At 59.0% G+C, this 20,835-nt stretch overlaps 1 protein-coding gene across 4 annotated transcripts; it reads left to right on the forward strand.

The window, feature by feature from the left end:
- Positions 1-1,862: 1,862 nt before the first annotated feature.
- On the forward strand, positions 1,863-20,504 carry NDRG4 (NDRG family member 4). 4 transcript variants are annotated; one of them, XM_030227591.2, is made up of 17 exons: positions 1,863-1,922; positions 5,714-5,805; positions 6,174-6,218; positions 12,173-12,278; positions 13,470-13,590; positions 13,854-13,916; positions 14,111-14,171; positions 14,480-14,566; positions 14,661-14,717; positions 15,047-15,150; positions 15,677-15,733; positions 15,829-15,880; positions 16,453-16,500; positions 16,741-16,776; positions 16,959-17,010; positions 17,571-17,609; positions 18,208-20,504. In XM_030227591.2, the coding sequence occupies exons 1-17, from the start codon at positions 1,886-1,888 to the stop codon at positions 18,360-18,362; spliced, it is 1,212 nt and encodes a 403-aa protein (XP_030083451.1). In that variant the 5' UTR covers positions 1,863-1,885; the 3' UTR covers positions 18,363-20,504. The 4 variants fall into 4 exon arrangements, with proteins under 4 accessions (XP_030083451.1, XP_030083452.1, XP_009088986.1 ...); XM_030227592.2 differs by lacking the exon at positions 17,571-17,609; XM_009090738.3 differs by lacking the exons at positions 1,863-1,922; positions 5,714-5,805; positions 6,174-6,218 and adding an exon at positions 9,882-10,012.
- Positions 20,505-20,835: the final 331 nt, after the last annotated feature.

Genomic DNA, 20,835 nt, shown 5'->3' on the forward strand with positions numbered 1-20,835 from the left:
GGAGAAGATAAATCCCAAGCATGAAAAAGTATTTATTCCCATAGAAACCCCTGGCAACTGAAGGAAGAGGAGGAGGAGGTTTAAAGGTGTGCAATGTCAGGAAGATCAGAACCAACATTGTCTCATCCCTGACCAGTTCAGAGAAAACCCCTTGGCTGCGGGACCCACAGAAGAGGGGGAAAAGCAGCGCTGAAGGCAGGAAAGATCAGATCCCATTGAAGGGCTAGGTGAGGGGCTAGCTCCTGCCTGAGGGATTTAAGAGCCCCTGAGCTCCCTGACATCATGGGCTTTTCCTCTCTTTGAGGTGAAAAGGCGAATGAATGCAGCCTGGATGCAGAACTCGTGGTGACTCAGCGGGAGAGGTTGAAATCAGCTGAATTTTGGTTGCCATCCAAAAAGCCTGGGACAAGCTGTTAAAATTGATGTACCAGGGATGAATGTCAGTATGAGCAGACATTTCTCCAGCCCCTCAGCAGCTGTTTGTAGGATGACTGCCTGTGGCTGCTCTCAAGGCACCCCCTGGCCCAGCAGGCAAAGGTGCCCTGAAGCAGAGGGGTCTGTTGGCCACTGTGACTGGCTGAGGGGCAATGAGGCTGAGCTCTGAGATACCTGATTCAACCCAGGTGCTGAGAAACCAACCCCACTGAGAGGAGGTGATGGGGTCCTCAGGAGCTCCCCATGTTTTGATAAGAGCCAGTTTTGGATGGTATGTCCTGTGCACTTGCCTCAGGGAGCATGGGAGTGGAGGCTGTTACATCCCTAGGTGTGGGGGAAAAAAATCAGTTAAAATGAAATCAAAGAAGTGCAGAGGAAGGAACAGTGGCAGGATGGGCTTGTCTAGCCTGGACACTAGCAGGATTCAATCCTTGCTCTGGGGCAGGCCAAGGCCCTGTGTTCTCAATGTCCCAATTGTCCCAATTCAGGAGATTTCAAGTGATTCACAACTTCCTGCTCTGCCCCAAACAGCTGCCACCCTACACCTCCAGCATCACTGTGCACGGGGTCATCATGACCCCAGCCACAGCCTCCGCTCCTGGGTGATCTTTCTTGACTGTCATGATCCCCATTCCCTCACAGCCCCAGACCATGATGGCCCTGCTGTGGGGATCTTCATTGCACAGGTCCTTCTTATCCTGCAACCACCTGGCAACCTTGATCAGGACCATCCTATGCTCAGGGGAACCTGCATTCCCATGCCCCAGAGGACCCTCAGGTCCCTTGTCATCCGTGGTTTTGTTCCTGGATACTCCCAAGCTCTTTGTCCTTCACGGCCCCACTCTCCAGGACTCCCTACATCCCCTGGCCACCAAAGGCTGCGTTCCAGGTATCATTGTTGTGCACAGGTCCCTTCTTGTCCCAGATCCTCCCCGAGCACCTTGATTATCACCTTCCCCTGCTCTCAGGGAGCCCCAGACCCCTTGTGCCATACCTGGGGCTCCCGAAGGCTCCCACTCTCCCCTGCTTCTGGGACTCCACGACCACAGGGACCTGTTGGACCTGTTGGCCATCACGGTCCCACCCTGGGACCGAAATGGTTCCCCAGAGGGTGATCTGTGTCCTCGGCAGCCTCCATCACCCGTGCAACCCCCGCAGCCCCCCGCTCTCCGCGAAACCCCCGCAGTCTCCATCTCCCGTTCGCTCCCGCCTCCCTCAGCACCGTTGTTCTCCCGGTGCCCCCGTTCCCGATCCCGGCCCCGTCCCTCCCCTCCGGCCCCGGCGAGGGGAGGAGGATCCGGCCGGCGGGGCCGTGCCCAGCCCAGCCCCTGCGCCGCCCCGCGCACCTCGCACCGGCACCGGCACCGGCACCGGCTCCGCTCGCCCCCCGCGCCGGGGCCGCCGCCGCCCCTCGGAGCCCGCCCCGCTCGCCGGGACCCGCCGCCCCGGCATGAAGGTGCTCCGGCACAAGATCGAGCTCCTGACAGGTACGGCCCGGCCGCGGTGCCGGGAGCGGCGGCTGCGAAACCCGGAGGGGCGGTGGGGCGGTGGGGCCGGCGGTGGCGAGAGCCTTCATCCCCTCAGTCCCCGCTGAGGAGATGGAGCTGCCCCCACACCCTCACCCTGCCTTTGCTCCCCGGCTGTGGGTGCCGGGGTCGGGTCCTTCCCGGGCTCCGGGAGGTGATTCCTTGCTGCAGCGGGGAAAGCCCAGCCCGGGGGTGCTGGGGAAGGGGGAACGGAGTCGGCCGCTCCTGGCGAAGAGAGCGGCCAGCAGACAGCCGGGGCTGGGGTGGCCCGGGGGATTGCTAGAGCATCCCTGCGGTGCCTCCTGGCTCCTCAGCCAGCCTCCCCTGGGAGTCTCCCCGCTGCTCCGACGAATGCGCTGGGCTGGGAAGGAGGCTGCTCTTAGCAACAGCCACTGCGAGACAGCCTGAGCCCCTCCAAAGCCCCCTGCTGCCACCGCCACCCCCAGACCCGGCGCTGCTCAGCCCCTCATCAGTGGCACCGTGTCCCCCGGCCTGGCGGCTCCCGTGGTGTGGCTGCCCGGTCCTGCACCCTCAGCTGGACCTCACTCTTGGGCTGGTTTGTGGGGTTTGCTGGGGTCCTGTGTCCCTCACGGGTTCAGAGGAAGCTGTGGCTGTTCCTTCTGTGGCCAGACTCTGTCACACTGGGCTTTTCCTTCACCCCATCGTGGTCCCCCATCTGTCCTGTTCGGGGGCAATGCTGTGGGCACACGGCCGTGGCTCAGACTGAGCTGCAAGTTCCCTTCCTCCCTCTCCCAGCCTCACTGAAGGCTGCCTTGGCTTCACTGCCTGGCATGGGCCAGCCCTCACTTCTCCCGATTTGTCTGCCTGTTTGTTGCTGCTCAGTCAGCCTGAGGTATCCGTGCCAACATCCTGTGGGCACCACATCCGTGCCAGGGCAGCAGGCAGGTAGTCAGTGTGGGCATTCCTGTGAGACTGAGGCAACATCTGAGGAATTCCTGCCCTGTGACCCAACACACTCCCAAGTGTGAAATGGAGCTCAAAGCCTTGTCGCGATCATGATATAATAATAATAATAATAATAATAATAATAATAATAATAATAATAATAATAATAATAATAATAATAATAATAATAATAATAATAATAATAATAATAATAATAATAATAATAATAATAATAGTAACAACAACAATAGTGCTACAAGCTGGTTCTCCTCCAGTTAGCCAGCAATGGGCTGCAGATCCCTGGGGTAGGGAAGGCAATGTGGCTGTTCCTGTCCCATCTACATGCACAGTGCCAGGGCCCTGGTGGGGCAGAGCACTAGTCCCAGATCAGATATATCCTGCTGGGTTTGGAACTGATTGGGAACTAGGGAAGAGACATGTCCTGGCTGTGCCAAGGAAACTGTGGCACCGCACTGGGAAGGCAGAGTGGGAGCAGAGATGGGTGTGTTTGTGGTGGTACCCTGGGAATGGGTGCTTGATGGGGAGCACTGGGGTGAGCTGCAAGGAAAGGGGCTCATTGCTGGGCACATTACCCTGGCAGAAGATGGGAGCCAAGTTGTTTTGGCTAGGAAACCTGGAGCTGTGGCTTCCTCACCAGCCCTCCACAGTGATGGTGGTCCAGTGGGGCTGGGTGAGACTGCCCACAGCCCCACAGGTACGCTGCTGAGGAGGGACAGGGGTTCCTGTGGGGTGGGGTGGCGTGAGATGCAGAGCACCCAGGACAGGTGGAAGCATGGCTGTGACCCTGCTTAGTGACCCTGACTTACTGATCCTTCCTCTATTCCCACACTCGGCACCACTTTGGGAGACTGTCCACCCTCTGCAGGGGATGCTGTTGGGGCAGGGCTCTGCCACGTCCCCCCTGAGCCAGCTTTGCCCCCACCACACAAGCAAGGTCACGGGGCCTTTCCTCATGGCTCAGCCACCCTCCCTCCCTCCCATATTAGCTGCAGGCTGTAATTAATAAAGGCATTCACCATACACTAAGTGCTGTTCCCAGCCACCCTGGGGCCGTGGCCACACTGTGGGTTGGTGTGCTCAGCGTGGAACTCTCCTGCTCTCCTCCAGACCCAGCTATTGGTGAGGCTGATTTTTCTCCTGTTTTTTTCCCCTGGGGTTGTGGGGTTGCTCCGTTGGTGGCTCTGCAGGCTGTGTTGTCTTGGCTGTGCTGGTGGGCTGCTGGCCAGGGCTGTCCCTGTGCCACAGAGCCATCTCCCCAGCAGCACAGCTCAGCTTGGAGCAGTGTGTCCCTCTCCTGTGCCTCTCCTTGGGGCTGATGGCACCTCTCGACATCCCCCAGCCTGGTGGGACCCTCTGGGCAGGGGGTGACATGGAGACTGCTGGTGCTGGGTGGCCTGGGAATCTTGAGAGGCTTTGCAGTGGTGTTTCTCCCTCCCAACAGTTCTGGACTGTTGGATGGCTCCCGAGGAGCAAGGCAATGTGCCGTGTCTGCAGGGAGCAGGCAGGTGGCACAGCCTGCTCGAGTTTTGAATGGAAAACCCAGTCGGAGGAGCAAAACCCAACTTTGGAGGGGAGTTTATGACCAGCTCCTGTATTCCTGGTGGCTTTGCAATATTTGTGGCATTTCTTGTCCTTCCCACATTGTCAGCCTGGGCTCACCTGGGTTTGGAGGTGGACAAAGTGTGAAGCAGGCTCGGCTGAGGCTGTGTGGATGGAGTGGGTCTGTGTCTGCTGCGGTGCTCCTACAGCCCAGAGCATCCCTGTTATATCCAGGGAGATTGCACGGGGGGGGAGACAGCTGGGAGGATGTGGGATCAGTGCTAGCTCATTTGGAGAAGCAACAGCTTGTCTGAAGGCTTGGTCTTGTGGAAGGGGTGAACACAGAGGCTGCAAAGGCAATACCTGAGGTCTGAGTGCAGATAATCCCCTGGCACTGGGATTTGCCAGGTACCCATATCATCCAAACACAGGGGAGCCTGGACTGCTCCCTGAGTCCCAATGTCTTTCACCTTCTGTGTGCAGCCAGCTGCTGATCTCCTTGCTCTCTTTTGCTCTCTGAGCTGAGCTTGTGCCTGGGGGTGTTTTTGGAGATGTCAGTGTTGGTTGAGGTCAGCAGCACCCAGTGTCACACTGCTGCTGAGCAGTGGCTCCATGGAGAAGTATGTCCCTCCACGTCGTGGGGCTGAGGTACCAACAGGCCAGCAGCTGATTCACAGGCAAGGAGAAGGCTTTGGGAGCAAAGGCTTCACATTTGGATTTCTTCCATCACTGCTATACAAACTTCAGGCTGTCTCGCTGTTCTCTTTCTGCTTGGAACATCCCTCTGCCTCCCAGCATGGCTGAGAAACATCACCCCTCATCCTGCCTGTGCAGGGAGATCTCCCTCTGTCCCATCCATGCCTATCTGCAGCCTAAAACTGGCCAAAATTTTGGATTTTCTATCTTTGACTGATGCTGAAAGCTGGGATGGAAATTTGGATGTTCTTGCTCTGGGTTGGGTGCTTACTGAGGTCACCAGCATGGACAGATGAGGCTGGCCCTTCAGTGTGCCCAAGATCATGCCCTGGAGATAGGTTTGTCCTTAACTGGGAGAACTGGACCTGGGTAGGAGCTGGGAGCTGAGCTTATCTAGGCACTGTCTGCTCTGTGCAGAGGGGCTCACTGCAGCCCTGGATGACTGAAACACCAAGTGCCCATAGTAGATGGGTGGAGTGAAGCTGATTTGGGTCCCATCCCTATGGGAGGGAGCCCCATGAAGCTCTGGAGGGCTGGGGCAAAGAGGACCAAGGAAAGGACCTGCCCTGACCTGTGCCTTGCCCTGGCAGGGCTGCTGCTGCAGGAGATGACCATGGCAGGGCTGCACGAGCTGCGCTTCACCGAGGAGAAGCCGCTGCTGCGGGGACAGGACGCTGAGCTGGTGAGTTTGGTGACCACGCTGGCTCTGGCTCCTGCACGTGGGGACCAGGACAGGGGAGCTTGGGAGGGGTGAAGGGCTGGTGTGCTGGTACTGGGGTGGTATTCTGTGTGTGTGTGTGCTGGTTTTGGGTGCTCATTAGTGCTCCTCGGTGTGTGCGTGCTGGCAGTGATGAGCCCGCGTGGCTGAGCACAGGTGAGGTCTGGAGGGATGACGGATGTGTGTGCAGAGGTTGCACATCATGCTACATTACACTCAGGTAACACATGCACATGGGTGCAGCTGTTGTGGAGGGGGGTGTGTGTGTGTTTGCACACTGCACTGCAGAAGTGAGAGGTGTCTCTGTCCCTAATGGCTCCTTCTCATCCCAGGAGAACTCAGATGTCTTCCTCTCCACTGTGGACGCAGACTGGAAGGTAGGACCAGCCACGGGAAGTGCTGCCCACCCCCGGGTTTCACATGGAACAGCAGCCTATGCCTGGGGAAGGCTGGGGGGCACTCAGTGGACTCAGGGGTGTTGCTGTCCCTTTTTTCATGGGATGCAGTGCCTGGTCAGTGTCTGTGCATGAGGCTGCACATCCATCATGGTCCTTGTCAGAAGGGGACAGGGGGATGCTGCCAGGCATCTCTGTGCTGGCGCTCAGATGTGGCTGGTGGGCACTTGGCCATGGGCTGGGGACAAAACCTTTAAACCAGGCAATTTCTTCTCAGGAAGACTGAGCTGCTTTTCCAGCCCCTCTACCATTGCCATGGCAATGGTTTCCCAGGCGATGCCAGCTCCCTGCTTACATAAGGATGTTTGAAAGCCTCTTTCTCTTTTGGAGGGCTGGGGCATTGTCCCCTCTACCACCCACCTCTCTTGGAGAGCAGGGCCCCTTTGCTCCCTTGGCTGGCACCTGCCCATCTTGTACCTCCATTTCTGCTCTCCAGAGGAGCCCCATGCTCCAGCACTCATGGGAGCTCAGCTCATGCCTGGCTCTCACGTTGGTCTGCATCCCTCTCACACCCCTGCCAAGGCTCATCCTGCACCAGGCTCCCTGGGGAGGGAGGGTAGTGTGTAGTGCTGCCTGTCCCCCTCCCAAAGTGTTCCCCTGCCAGGGGACACCAGTGATTGTCACAACTTCAGGTTGTGTGCTGCCACTTTGCCAGCAGTGGGACCATGGGGAGAGTGGGATTGGGTGGTCATGGCTGAGCCCTTGCAGGTACAGCACTGAAACAAAGCACCTGTAAGGACAAAATAAATGTGGAATTAATTCATCCTGGGATAAGGGCAGGGGAGCACAGGTCCCTGTTTTAGCAGGACCAGAATTTGGGGGCTGGCCCACTCCTATGCAGGTGGGAGGGTGCAGCTGGTAAGGGAGCAAGGCCTTTGGCAGGGTGCTGGGTGCTGCCTGCAGTGGTTCACAGAGTGGGACATACCTGATGGCCCTCTCAAAAGCCACAAAATAATTACAATGGTGCCCTCCCCAACAGCTCCAAAGCTGGTGAGGTGCTGGGGCTGGGAGCAGCAGGGTGTGCAGGGCTGGGCTGCTCCCTTCTCTGCTTGCTCAAGGCTTCTGTTGGCCACTGGAGGGGAAACCAAACCTCCTGGTGTCACCAGAGTGAGAGAGAGAAGGGAGAGGGAGGTGAGGAGGGAGGGAGGTGGCAGTGCCAGGCTGCCCAGAGCTTTCAGTAGCACCAGAGGCACCAGAATGGCTCTGGCTCAGCTGTGCAGGGGCAGGGCTTGGTTGGCACAGGGGATATTAAAGAGCAATGACCCTCCCAGGACAATCATTGTGTATTTCAGGGGTTGGCCCACTGTGGCACTGAACTGTGTCCCTGGTGGTGCCCAAGTGGAGCAGTTCTGGACAGCAAATGCCACAGGGATGCACCTCCATGCCCTCAGGACCTAAAAAAGGAATTGGGCAACAACCAAGGCAGCTTTTCCCAAGCCAGCCAGACCCTTCAACCTCTTGGTTTCCCTCCAAGAGCCTCTGGGCAGGGATGGGCTGAGTTTCCTGGGTTGTGCCAGGGCAGCATCTCCTTTTCTCCACTCTGACATTTGCAAGTTAGTGCAGTGCAAAGGCTGGGGGCTGCCTGCCATTCCTTGGGGAGGTCTTACCCAATTTTCTAGGCTCACCTCCTTGGGATAATCCAATCCAGCCCCCAGCTTAACTCTTCACTGTCTGCTCCTCCCTAGAGGCAGTCATTGATGGGATGCTCAGGGTGGCTGGGGCAGTGGGAGGCCTGGGGAGCCCCCACTTCTGCCACCAGCCAAAGTAAAGCCCTTGAGACATAGCCAAGGTGCAGGAGAGCTGGGGGAAGGTGCCCTGGGACTCGGGTGCCCTGGATCCTGCAAGAAGTCTGGGCCACCCACCTGGCAAGTGGGCTAGTAGCCAAGGCAGTGGTGATCCCATTTGATGCTACTCCAGCGAAGTCAGCCTTGCTCAGCCCTCCCATCTCCCTGAAGCCCTTTTGCATTCACCTTGTTGGCTCTTCTACCCCTTCTGTCTTCTTAACCACTTTCTGTCTTTTTTTGTCCCTCTTCATCTCTTGTTTTCTTCTGGGCACTGTGGCTGTCATGGTCTTTGGCTCTACAGGCAGCAGGGCTAGGGAAACCAAAAATGGCACCTGGAGTGCCAGGAACCTCCTGGGAACTTCCCTATCACACTCAGTCCTTCATTTGCAGAGATGCCTCTTTCCAGGCCTGGGTCTGAGCTCCCCACGGGACAAAGCAGTCAGAGTAAAGCCTGGTGGAGGCAGTGTGAATGTCATCCCTCTGCCTGCCTGTCCTTTCTCCCGCATCCAGACCTTCTGCCTGTGCAGCCCTGGCTTGTTTGTAGGACATGGCTTTCAGTGGGGTCCTGAAAGGCAGTGAGGGGACTGTGGGACTCCTTCTCCATCCACAATTGCCCAACTTCATGCTGGTCATGCCAAGCTGGGCAGTGGTGTTGGGCTGGGCAGGGGCAGGCAGGGTGCAGGGGGAGGGCACCCTCAGACTGCTGAGGGCTGTGGTGCTAAGAGGCCTTGTTGGAATCAGGGAAGAAATCATCTGCCTGCATGGGAATATTCACATGTGTGTGCATGCACACAGCATGTGTCAGTCCAGGGACACAATCCAACCCCTTGGAGCTGCTGGATTTTCCCTCCTCCTGCTTTATTTGCCTGCCACTGGTGATGCCCAGGTCAGGGAGGAATGCTGCACATCCCTTGCCTGCCATCATCCCGCGGCAGGTGGGACAAGTGTGCTGCTGGGTGAGGTGACACAGGCGTGGACATGTGTGTGCCCTTCTGTGCACACCTGTACAAGGTTCTGCAGGTGTGCAGCTCACTGTGCATCCCCCAGCACTAGTGATGGCCGTGACATCCATGCTGAGCACAAGGGAGGAGGATGCAGCAGGTGTGCTCCTGGTGTGCACATATACAGGAACAGGTACTGACACACACAGGGCCTGGCCTGGGGGATGTGCCACAGCATTTTGTGGGGTGCATGTGCTTCGGTGTGGGTATGGTATTAACTGTTCCAGTTTTTCCCCTGGCAGACAGGGTTTTGCCCGGCCCGTGTGTGTCTGTGTTGGTACGTGTTCGTGTGCATGCACACGCGTGATCACGTGCACGTGGCACAGCACGCCTGCCGTGTCCCTCTCCTGCTTTTTCGCGTGTGCCCGTGTCCCTCTGTGGCTGTGTGCGCGCTGCCCTGCCCGGGCACGGCTGCAGGGCCCTGGCCCGGGCGGCTGCGGGCTCAGCCGTGGCTCTGTGTGGCACAGCCAGGTGTGTGCCGCGGGCACAGCGAGCGCTGCCCTGGCCGTGCCGGGGCTGCTCCGCGGGATGCCAGTCCAGACACCCCGCCTGTCTCCGTCTGCCGAAAGAGGGAAGATGGAGAAGGTACCGCACGGTGCCAGGCGTTTTTTCTTCATAAACAAGGGTATTTGGGGCCAATTGGAGCATGAATAATTCCCGCGGCAGCCAATGGCTGAGTGCTGGCTCCATCGCGGCGCTCGCCTGCAATGGAGGCCAAACCTGCCGAGGGGGAAGGGCGAGGGAGGGCTCAGCGCAGGGCTGGGGCTCCGCTATAAATCCAGGCGAGGGGCTGAGCCAGCGCAGAGCTCTGCTTAGCCCCGGCCGCTGCGTTACAGTGCCCCACACCCGCACCCGCGCCTCCAGCTTGGCCCACGCTGCCTGAGCATCCTCGTTCGCGCAGCTCCTCACCATGCCGGAGTGCTGGGATGGGGTAGGTACCGCCGCTCCCGTATCGCTGCCTTCCTTCCCTCCCTCCCTCCCTCCCCAGGTGTTTTGTCCCAGCGTCTCTCCTGCTTGCCCAGGCTGGGCCTTTGCAGCCAGCAGGGCTCGGCGTGGGTCAGGCGGGCATTGGGGCAGGGAGGACCCACGGCTGGGGAGCCCTTCCTTCCTTCCCACAGCCCTGCTGCCGCATCCCTGATGTGCTGCAGGTTTTGGGGACGCATTGTCCTTGAGCGTGTCCTCCCCGAGGCGGGCAGAGATGCTGTGCCCAGGCGGAGGGTGAGCAGCTGTGGCCTGTGCTGGGGCTGCGTGCTGTCGGGGGCACACTGCCCCTTGCCCACCCCCTGAGCTGCAGAGGGAGAGGGTCTCTGGCTGTTTTGAAGCAAGCCCTCAGTTGCTTTCTGGCCTCTGCGGTGATGGCAGCACCCGATGGCAACAGGCTGGTGCAGAGGGGGTGAGTGAGGTGGGGGCACTGCAGCGGTGAGCAGGTAGCCTGGACATGGGTGGGCTCTGTCAGACACCTATGCGTGCTGAGACCCCCATGCCCCTCCTCGCTGGGGCTGTGGGTTGTCTGTGCCCCTCTCTGCTTGCTGTGGGTTGTCTGTGCCCCTCTCTCCTTGCTGTGGGTTGTCTGTGCCCCTCTCTCCTTGCTGCGTGCACCCCCTGCATCCCGAGGCTGTTCCCCCAGCGAGCATCCCTGCGGCAAAGGGCAGGGCTGTGGTAGCCAGCGGTGCTGCAGAGGCTGCACCACGGGCAGGATGTGCCTGGCTTGGTGGAGGGCGGGGGGCAGGAAGGAGCAGTGCTGAGGCTGGATCTGCTACCGTGGGCAGGTGATTTTGGTAGGATTGAAAGCTGAGCTGTTGGGCATGTGATGGGGACCGCGGGGATGGTGATGGCAAGGAGGCAGCCCTGTGCCCAGGACCAGACCACATGGATGTCTCCTGCTCTGTGACCTTGGGCCAGGCCCTTGCTCTGCCTCAGTGTCCCAATCTGTTGTTGCAGAGGGATGTCACTGCTCATGCACTTCTGCCTGATGCAGCTGCAGGGAGTGGAGGGACAGCTGTGAATGAGGGCTGGGGTCAGGGTGCCCTTGGGTGTGAAGAGATGTCTCCACAGAGCCCTGGATCTGCTTTTGGCCACCGTGTTTCCCCAGGGACAGCAGGTCTCAGTGAGGAGAGGCACTGCAGTGAGGAGACCCTGTCCCCAGGCTGTTCCTCCCACCCAGGCCCGTGTCCTTCAGAGTCCTTGGTGGCGTGTAACCCGCGTGAGCATCCACGTACCTGCTCCCCTCCCACCAGCCCAGCCATGGGGCTGCCAGTGCCAGCAGTGAGGACTGTGATGCTTGGGCACCCTGCCACCATCCCCTGCCCTGCCCTGCTCAGCACGTGCTGCTCCTGCACCCAGCAGATCCCAGTCTTGGGGTCACTGCTGCTGGATTGGCTGGTGGGCACGGGCATCTGGAGGGGACCTCTGGTCCCTTGTCCTTGGGGAGCACCTGGGCTCAGTTTCCTGTGCTGGCTGGCAGCAAGGGCCAGGATGTGGAAGGAAAGGAGCCCTCCTAGACAGGGAAACTGAGGCACAGGGTAGTTTTTGTGGGAGCACTGCCATTTCAGACCAGGGGTTTTAAAGTTACTTTAGTTGTAATTTTGGGATCAGTTGCAGCATTTCCTGGAGTGCTGTCCATGGTCTGACCTCTCCCTGTTTGTCCCAGATACATCAAATCTGCACCCAACTGGGCCATGCTGTGAGCCCCTAGCATATTGCCTAAATTTTCTCTGTCTAAAGCCCTTGATGATCTCCTCTTCTGGAGATCCTCACCTGTCCCATCCTATTATCCTTCTCTCTCAAGCCCTCTTGGATTCATCCCTTGATACCATTCTTCCCTTCCCCTTCCCCTTCCCCTTCCCCTTCCCCTTCCCCTTCCCCTTCCCCTTCCCCTTCCCCTTCCCACATGATTTGTCCTGCTTTCTACCTGCTCTGGGATATCCAGAGCTGTTTTTTCTTCCTGGGACAGCTGCTCCTCTTTCCCATGTCTTCCCACGGGACCCAGCCATTTGGGGAAGCAGCAGGGAAGGGTGTGATGGCAGGGCAGGAGAGGATGGAAGAAAACCTTAGGGCAGGTGGGCATCACCCCATCTCTCCTCTTCCCCAGGAACACGACATTGAGACCCCCTACGGGCTGCTGCACGTGGTCATCCGGGGCTCTCCCAAGGGGAACCGCCCGGCCATCCTGACCTACCACGATGTGGGCCTCAACCGTGAGTGCTGCTCCTGGCCTGGGGCTGCAGGGCAGGCAGGGCTGAGCCCCAGGGGGTGCCAGGACATTCCCCCCTAGCTCAGCTCCTTTGCCTCCAGCCGTGGCTGCATTTGAAAGCACCAGGGGAGTTGGGATGCTCAGCTGGACACAAAGCCCAGGCCAGGCACAGCCAGGAGTGCTTGGCCATCCTGGTGCTGGCTGCCTGCCTGCCCACAGCAGGGATGGGACATGGGGGATGCTGCCCACAACAGCAGGGATGGGACATGGGGGATGCTGGGCTGGTCCTCACTGCCGCTGCCAGCCCCTTGGTATTCAGAGCATGTACCCAGCTGGCAGCAGGGCAGAGCGGGGGACAAAAGAGACTGGGAATAGCAGGGAAGGAGGGACTCTGAGCTGGGGCTCTGATGTGGAGATGCTGCACATTCTGTAAGCCTGCAGCCCTAGACCTGCACCCAGAGCCCTGTCCCTCCAGCTGAGCCAGAATGCCCAATTCCCTGCGAGTGGGGAGAAGCATCTCCTGCTCCGCTGGCGGCTGAGGCTGAGTCACTGACATGGCACATGAGCTGTGTCACCATTGCAGCAGCTCTGGCTGTTCAGGTACACGTCACGCTGGCTGCAATGGGCCTCACAACCTGCCTCATCCCACGTGTTGGGAGGCATGTCCCAGCACTGATGCCATGGGACAGACCCCTCCAAGCCCCAGCAGTGTTTGTATCCCACTGCAATGCTGGGGTCTTCTCCACAGCTTGGGCTGTTTCTTTGACTCTTTCCAAGCAGGGAGATTTGCAGCTGTTCCTCAAATCCTGTGTTTGCTTGAGGACAGGGCTAATACCCCAGGCTGCTAATCTGCTGCCCACTGGGAGGTCTTGCAGTCCTGGGCTCTGCATCCCTCAGTCCCATCCTTCTGAGGCTCCCCAATGAGGTCACCCCAGACTCTTCATTCTGGCTGTGTCTGTCCATTCTCATGCCTCCTGACACCTGTAGGGATGCAGCCCTTGCTAACAGCAACTACTGTGGTCCCTGCTGGGAGGACAAGGAGCCTGGAGGGAAGGGGATGGGATGGTTTTGGTGGCATGTCACTTCCTGGCTGAAGGGCAGTGGCAGGATGGGCAGCTGCTGTCCATGCTTCCCTGGCCCAGCAGGCCCCAGAGTTGGGGTGTTTGGTCTCTGATACCCACCTGCCCTTTGACAGACAAGCTTTGTTTCAACACCTTCTTCAACTATGAGGACATGCAGGAGATCACGAAGCACTTTGTGGTGTGCCATGTGGATGCACCAGGACAGCAGGCAGGAGCCTCACAGTTCCCTCAGGGGTAGGTGCCAGCTGCAGGGGCTCACTGTGCCTGCTGGGGTGTCACCTCCCTGCCCCTTGGGTTGTTGCTGCCTGGCAGTTGTGCCCTGCCTGTGGGTCTTTCCAAACTGTGCCGAAGCCTGTGGCAGATGACTGGCCCAGGGTGGGTGGTTTGCAGGTGGGTGGCATTTTCCTGCCCATTTCAGGCAGCCCAGCTGCCCTGTCCCAGACACTGTGCTCTGAACAGGTTCCATAACCACCATCCTGTGCCTCCCTGTGCCACAGGTACCAGTATCCATCCATGGACCAGCTGGCTGCCATGTTACCCAGTGTGGTGCAGCATTTCGGGTGAGTCAGCCTCTCTTCCACAGCTGCTGGCTGAGGGTCCTGGGCATGGAGATGGACAGAAGACAAGGATTTGGGGCTGGGACTTTGTCCCTGTAAGCTGGCATCCTGCAAGTCTTCTTGCTGTGGGTGGAGGGGTGTCCCAGGGAACGTGTTGGAGCCTGCTGTCCCTCATATGGACTTCTCCATATTTCCAGGTTCAAGTATGTGATCGGGATCGGTGTTGGGGCAGGAGCCTACGTGCTGGCCAAGTTTGCGGTGAGCCTGGGGCTGGGATGGGCTGGACTTGAGTTGTTTGTACCTGCTGTCAGTCCAAGGCATGGGGAAGAGCAGGAGCTGATACCTCCAGGCAGTCTCTGCTGCTGCAAAGGCTCCTGGGGGATTGGAGGACCCAGGACAGCAGTGCCAAGGCCACAGTGGCTGGGCAGTCTTGCCACAGGTCTCCCGTTGCTCCCAGGACAGGGTCACATCAGCTCCATGCAATGCCTGTGCAGTGGCTCTGGTGGGGGGCTGCCCAGGGCACATCTTCTCTCCCCTCTGAGCCTCTCCCCTCCTGCTCACTGCAGCTCATCTTCCCTGACCTGGTCGAAGGGCTGGTCCTGATGAACATCGACCCCAACGGCAAAGGCTGGATTGACTGGGCAGCTGCCAAGGTGGGCAGGCCCTGACCCCTCCTCCAGTCCTGGTGGCTTCCTGGGGCAGGAGGCCGCCACGGCAGTGCAGTAACCCCCTGTGCTCCCTCTGCAGCTCTCCGGCCTCACCAGCACGCTGCCAGACATTGTCCTGTCCCACCTGTTCAGCCAGGTAAGGGCTGTGCATCCTCCAGGCCCCTGCCACCAGCCCCTGGCCCAGCATCCCAGCTGGGTCACCTGGGCTGTGCCATGCCAGTGCCACTGGGCCTGTCCCTTCTACAGGGTTGGGTTCAGTCAAGCCCTGCCTGGTCTGAGGCTTAACCCTGATGAGTGTGTGAGCCGTGCCCGTGGCCTGCCTGGCTGTGCTGCCTGCAGCACCAGTGTGCTCAGCTGCATTGCCCAGCATCCCCCTTCTCATCCGTGCTGGCTGGCATGGGCAGGACTTGGGGAGCAGGGTGTGTCCCCAGCACCTGCCCTGACCTCCATCCCCTGCTGGCACAGGAGGAGCTGATGAACAACACGGAGCTGGTGCAGAGTTACCGGCAGCAGATCGGCAGTGTGGTGAACCAGTTCAACCTCCAGCTCTTCCTCAACATGTACAATGGGTGAGTGCTCCAGGCAGCCCCACTGCGAGGCTGTGTCCCTGTCTGTGCAGTGCTGCTGGGTGGCTCTGAGGTCACTGTGAGAACCCAGGCCCCTGTTGGGTGCTGTCATCACCCTCCAGTGCTGGCAGGCAGCAGTGCAAAGCTGTCTGGCACTGCTGGCTGGGGATGTGGGAATGGTGGTGCCTGAGCCAAAGCCTTGCCATGTCCCAGAGCCCACCACCATGGATACACATTCCCATGTCTCCTCCTGCACTGGGTGCTGGTACAGGCTAGGGAAAGAGGGCAGAGATGCTGTCCCATGCATGCAGGGGCTTGGGAGCCCTGCCACTCTGCTGGGTGCCGCATCCTATGGCACAGGCTGTGCTTGGGCTGTGGCAGAGATGGCCACAGCATCCTCCATGCACAAGGTGCTGCGACAGCGGGGCAGGGTGTGGCTTCTCGGGGCTGGCAGTGGCCTGGTTCTTGTGCTGTGGCATCAGTGGTGACACCTGCTCATGAGCTCACACTGGCCTTTCTCCTCCATCAGCCGCAGGGACCTGGACATCAACCGGCCTGGGACTGTGCCCAATGCCAAGACGCTGCGGTAAGAGTCACATTAGCAAATCATGGAGGGGTCCTGGGGCAGGGGAATTCACTCAGACCCAACCCTGACCAGGCCCCTTCTCCTGTCACTTCCAGCTGCCCCGTGATGCTGGTGGTTGGAGACAACGCGCCTGCTGAGGAGGGGGTGGTGAGTACTGGGGCAGCGCCTGCAGGGCGGCGGGCAGGCGATGCCCACGCACGAGCACGCTCATGTTCACTGCCTGCTCAGACACACAGAAGCTCCTGGGGGTGGGAGCCTGCTCGTGTGCAGACCTGCCTGCTCGTGTGGGCACCTGTGCACACGCAGCTCTGCATGGTTGCACACCTGGAAAACTTCCCCTTCTTCTATGCCCAGATGTGCTCACACCGTGCACGCTCAGATGTGTCGGTACACGGGCACTCCCTCCTTGGCCACGTGCACCCACACAGCTGCTGGCACACTTGTGTGCCTGTACACACACGTGTGACACAGAGTGACTCAGCAGTCCCCCTCACCTCCTGTTCCAGTCCCCGACCTTGCCCAGACTCATGGAAGGAAAGTCCCCTCTGTCCCATGGGATGATGGTCCTGCAGGTGCAGGGCTCACCTAGTGCCCTGTCTGCTCCTGGCTGGGGTGAGATTTGCCAGCTGGAATGGCAAATTCCAGTGGGCCAGTGGTGGTACATGTGGAAGACTTCTGCTGGCTTCTTAGGGTGCTAATATCATCTCTCTTGCCTGCAGGTGGAGTGTAACTCCAAGCTGGATCCCACCAACACCACATTCCTGAAGGTAGGCTGGTAGCAAGGGGCAGTAGGGACGTTCCTGCTGCCTATGAAGTGCCCCATTGCCGTCTGCCCCAGGGCTGCAGAGTGTCCCCATCTCTCTATACCAGGTCCATCATGGCCCTTGGAGTTGGGGGTGTATGGGGAGACCAGGGTGACCCCAGCAGTGGGATCCTGCCAGTGGGTACAGGGGGCTGGTGGGCAGTACAGGCACCCTCCCAAACTAAGCAGGACCTTCTCTTTGCAGATGGCTGACTCTGGTGGGCTGCCCCAGGTCACACAGGTGAGCCCTCACAATTTCCCCAGTTACCTGGGCATACTGGGCCCTGAGACATGCTGTCCTTGGCTAGCTGGGGTGGGCTGATAGGGATTTCACACTGGGGCTGCCAGAAGCTGCTTGGGCCTGAGAGGGGATCTCAGCCTCAGTGCTGCCTCAGCTCAGCTCACTCTGCTCTCTCCCTACAGCCAGGCAAGCTGACCGAAGCCTTCAAGTACTTCCTGCAAGGCATGGGCTACAGTGAGTGCTGGGGCTGGGTTGGGGCTGGTGTGGGTCTGAGTGTGCCTATGTGTATGTGTTGAACTGCTGCAGGTCTGTCTGTCCGTGTGTCCACAGGGGAGTGGGGTGTACAGGCTCTGTGTGCACACAGATGTGTGTACAAGGGCTCTGTGTGTACAAATGTGTGTGTCAGGCTCCCCGTGTTGGTGTGTATGTGTGTGTTTGTGGGCATGCGCGAGCAGGGGCTGTGTGTGTGCAACAAAGACAAGCAGAGCTCACATGCAGAAGTCTGTGTGTGTGTGTGTGTGTGTGTGCATAGTTTAAGACCATGTGTGTGTACATGTTGACCTGTGTGTGCATGCTTGCAAAAGTCCATGTGCATGTGTTGTGTGTGTTTGCAGGTCTGTTGCACGTGTGTGTGTCTCTGTGTGTGTGTGTCTGTGTGTGTGCAGTCTGTGTGCACAGGGACAGCTCCGTGTGCAGGCACACGTGGGCTGGGCAGGGGCTCCTGGCCCAGAGGAGCAGCTGACAGGGCTGACACTCTCTCTCTGCCCTCCCTGCCCTTCTCCTGCCCCTGCCAGTCACCCACCTGAAGGATCGGAGACTGAGTGGAGGCACAGGTACCGCTCAGTGCCCACTGCTGCATGGTGCCTGCCTGGCCTGTGCCCTCCAGCTGCCTGGGCACCTTTGGGAGCAGCCTGGGTGCAGGACTGGCCCTTTCCTGACAGATGCCCACTGCCTTGCTCTGCTTTGCCTGAGATGGCACCCTAAGCCAGGGCTTGGGGCTGAGAAATGGCATTCTGAGAATTCCCCTGCCGTGCAGGCACAGTCTCGGCAGTGTGCCCACTGTGCCCTCCTCCAAGCAGACCAGAGCTATGCCCACTGGGGGAGGGTGCCACCTTCCCTGCACACCCTGGGCAGCCGGGGGAGCTCTGATCCCAGCTCACTCTTTTCCTGGAGCATGGTAGTCAGGGGTTCCTACTGCCTGATGCCCAGAGGTTGCATGCCCAGGAGTGAGCCCGATGTTCAGCCTGCCCAGAGCAGCCCTGTCCTGCTGTCCCTTACCTGGAGCTGCTCATGTTGTCACAGCACCGCTTGCTGCAAGCTTATGCCCAGGCTCAGTCGCATTGGGGAGCAGGGCTGCCGGCAATGTTGGCTCAGTCCCTCAGGTTTTCAGAGGGATCTGAGCACCCCGGCTGTCTCTCTGTGCCCGTGCAGTGCCATCTGCCAGCATGACCCGCCTGGCACGCTCCCGCACGGCCTCCCTCACCAGTGCCAGCTCCGTGGATGGCACCCGCCCGCGTGCCTGCACCCACTCGGAGAGCACCGAGGCCATGGGGCAGATCAACCACACCATGGAGGTATCGTGCTGAGGTCCACACCCGCTGCCGACGTCTCCTTCAGAGCCATCTCCCATCCGTCAGCATCCCGCCAGCACCCACCCGCCCCGTGGACATCCTCCACCAGGGCCCTCGCTTCTTCAGGGTCAATTTGTCTTCTTTGACGTTGGCCTCATCCCCTTGTCTGGTACAGGAGAAGGAGAGGGGCTTCGTCCAGCAGTCACACATGGTTCTGCACTGGTCCTCACCCTCCCGAGCATCGGCTTGGCCCCGGCTTGGGAGGGTGGGTGGCAGGGGGACAGGGCCAGGATGGGGTAGCAGGGTCAGGGTGGTGAGATGGGGACAGGATGTTGGGATGGGATGGGATGATGGGATGGGACAGCACGTGGAGAGGACACAGAAGGTAGGTTGGTCTCCCAAGTTCAACTGATGGCTGACCAAAAGGAAGACAGGAACAGGGAGCAGCGCTTACTGGGAGGTCACTGGTCTGTTCCTAGGGATGCAGTTTTCATTTCTCCCTGATGGCCCTCTCTAGGGAGAGCTAGCACAGGATTCTCCTGCACACCCAGGACTTGCTACCCCAGAGCTGGCCAAGCCTCATGAGAAATCACATCCCAAACTGTCCTTTCGCCCTGGTCATGTATCCTGAGGGCTGCCCTGGGGCAACTGAAGAGAGATCAGCCCTCCAGAAGCTGTAAGGGCAGAAGGGTGGCATGAGTGTCCCCCTGCCACCGATGGTGGCACTTCCTTGGTCCCTTGTTGCAAGAAGGACAATTACCGCCTGCCACCAGAAATGCACAGGGGAGGGGGGCATTGGCTCGCTTGGCCCCTGTCACACTATCAGTTCCACTCCCAGCTCTTGGGCTGAGCCTGCCAGGGTCCAGAGGCCACTGTTTTAGGGGATGTCACACAGCAAATCCCACCTCAAGTTCTGCCACAACCTGTGGATGTCATCACCGGGGAGCCATTAGCAATAAGATGAGACACTCCCCCCGCCATGCTGGGGAGCCCTCAGCACCCTCTGCCCTGCAGGGTGCCTCATCACAAGGTGCTGACACTGTGGGGTGACCTATGGGATGTGGGGAGCACTCCATGGTCTGGCTTTGCCCACATGGCTGCCCAGACCCACCATGGCTCCCCAAATCCACACCCCACCTCCAGCACTTTGCCTGTGCACTGAGCGGGGCCTCTCTCAAGGGCTTGGCTTCCCCCAGGCCGTGGGGCCCCTCTGGCCACCAACTCCAGGTGGCTCTTGCCTCTCTCACTCAGCACAGAGACCCCTGTCATTGCATAACCCCAGTGATGGCCACCCAGCCTCTGCTGCTGGAGCAGCCATGCCCAGCCCCTCCTGGCACAGGTAAGGATGGCCCTGCCTCTGCTGATGGGTGCTCAGGTCTCTGTAGGTGGTCCATGGGGGACCTGAGCAGGGAACCCACCAGGTGCCACTGCCTGGGCGAGCAGAACCAGCCCGCTGGAGCAGGTCCCAGCCAGCCCCACAAAAGCATTCTATCCTCAGACCCCATCCCTGCTCCCCAGTGAAGGGCACAGAGCTCCTGGGGCTCCCAGCGGGTGTATGAGGGCTTTTGGCCCTGAGACCCGTGCCCCACCCAAACCCTCCCCTAGTAAAAGGCCACCCCAGAACACCAGTGTGCCCCTTTGTCCCCCACTTTGTTCTGCTGTGTGCTTCCTTCTTGGTGTGACTGAAAGCTACGTAGCTCCTTTTTACGGTAGATACCGCTGCGATCTCTTGTTTTCTCAGCGTGTCCTTCCAGATGATATATATATAAAAATACCTATACATAATATATATATAAGGGTTTGCCCAATCCCTGACCTTTTTGGGTTCACTCCTCCTTGCATTCTTGTCCAAGCAGTGCCGTGTGGTTTCCCTGGAGGTGGTGTGGCCGTGCTCGCCTTCAGTTCCTCACCTTGGTTTTGTTGGTTGGTTGGTTTGGTTTTCCCTGGTGGTTTGTTCTTTTGATTTTTGTTGGTTTTCCTTTTTTTCCCAGTCACAGCGGAATTTAACACATTTTCCTGTCGGAGTGCAGCCTGGTTTTGTCACAGCGGCACAGAGGCCGCAGCACTCATGAGACAGCAATATGTAAACCGGATCTAACTAACCTGTTGCTGTAGAGAGGAGTTACTGTGTTGGAAATAAACCAACTAACTAATAAAGATGTTAAGAACCTGCTGTGCTCTTTACAACATGCTGCAAGAAAATGGGTCTGAGCCCACCTGGGCCCTGCCTGCAGAGACCTGGCAGGCACGGAGGACAAGGGGGACATACCTTGGCCACCAACCCCACAAGTGATGCCCACAGGACCCCGTGGAGGAAAGCTGTTGGTTGCTTTGGCTTTAGGGTAGCCAGAGCCAGGCTGCCCTCTATGTAAAGAGTGGATGGAGGCTGGAAAGTTGCCAGTTGTAGCACAGTGAGGTTGGATCCAAAGGGTGTCCACTGGGGGAAAAAAAGATCTGTGGCTGCACAGCTCTGAGGATGAGCAGCGTC

This window comes from Serinus canaria, chromosome 11 (genome assembly GCF_022539315.1).
Source record: "Serinus canaria isolate serCan28SL12 chromosome 11, serCan2020, whole genome shotgun sequence".
Lineage (NCBI taxonomy): Eukaryota > Metazoa > Chordata > Aves > Passeriformes > Fringillidae > Serinus > Serinus canaria.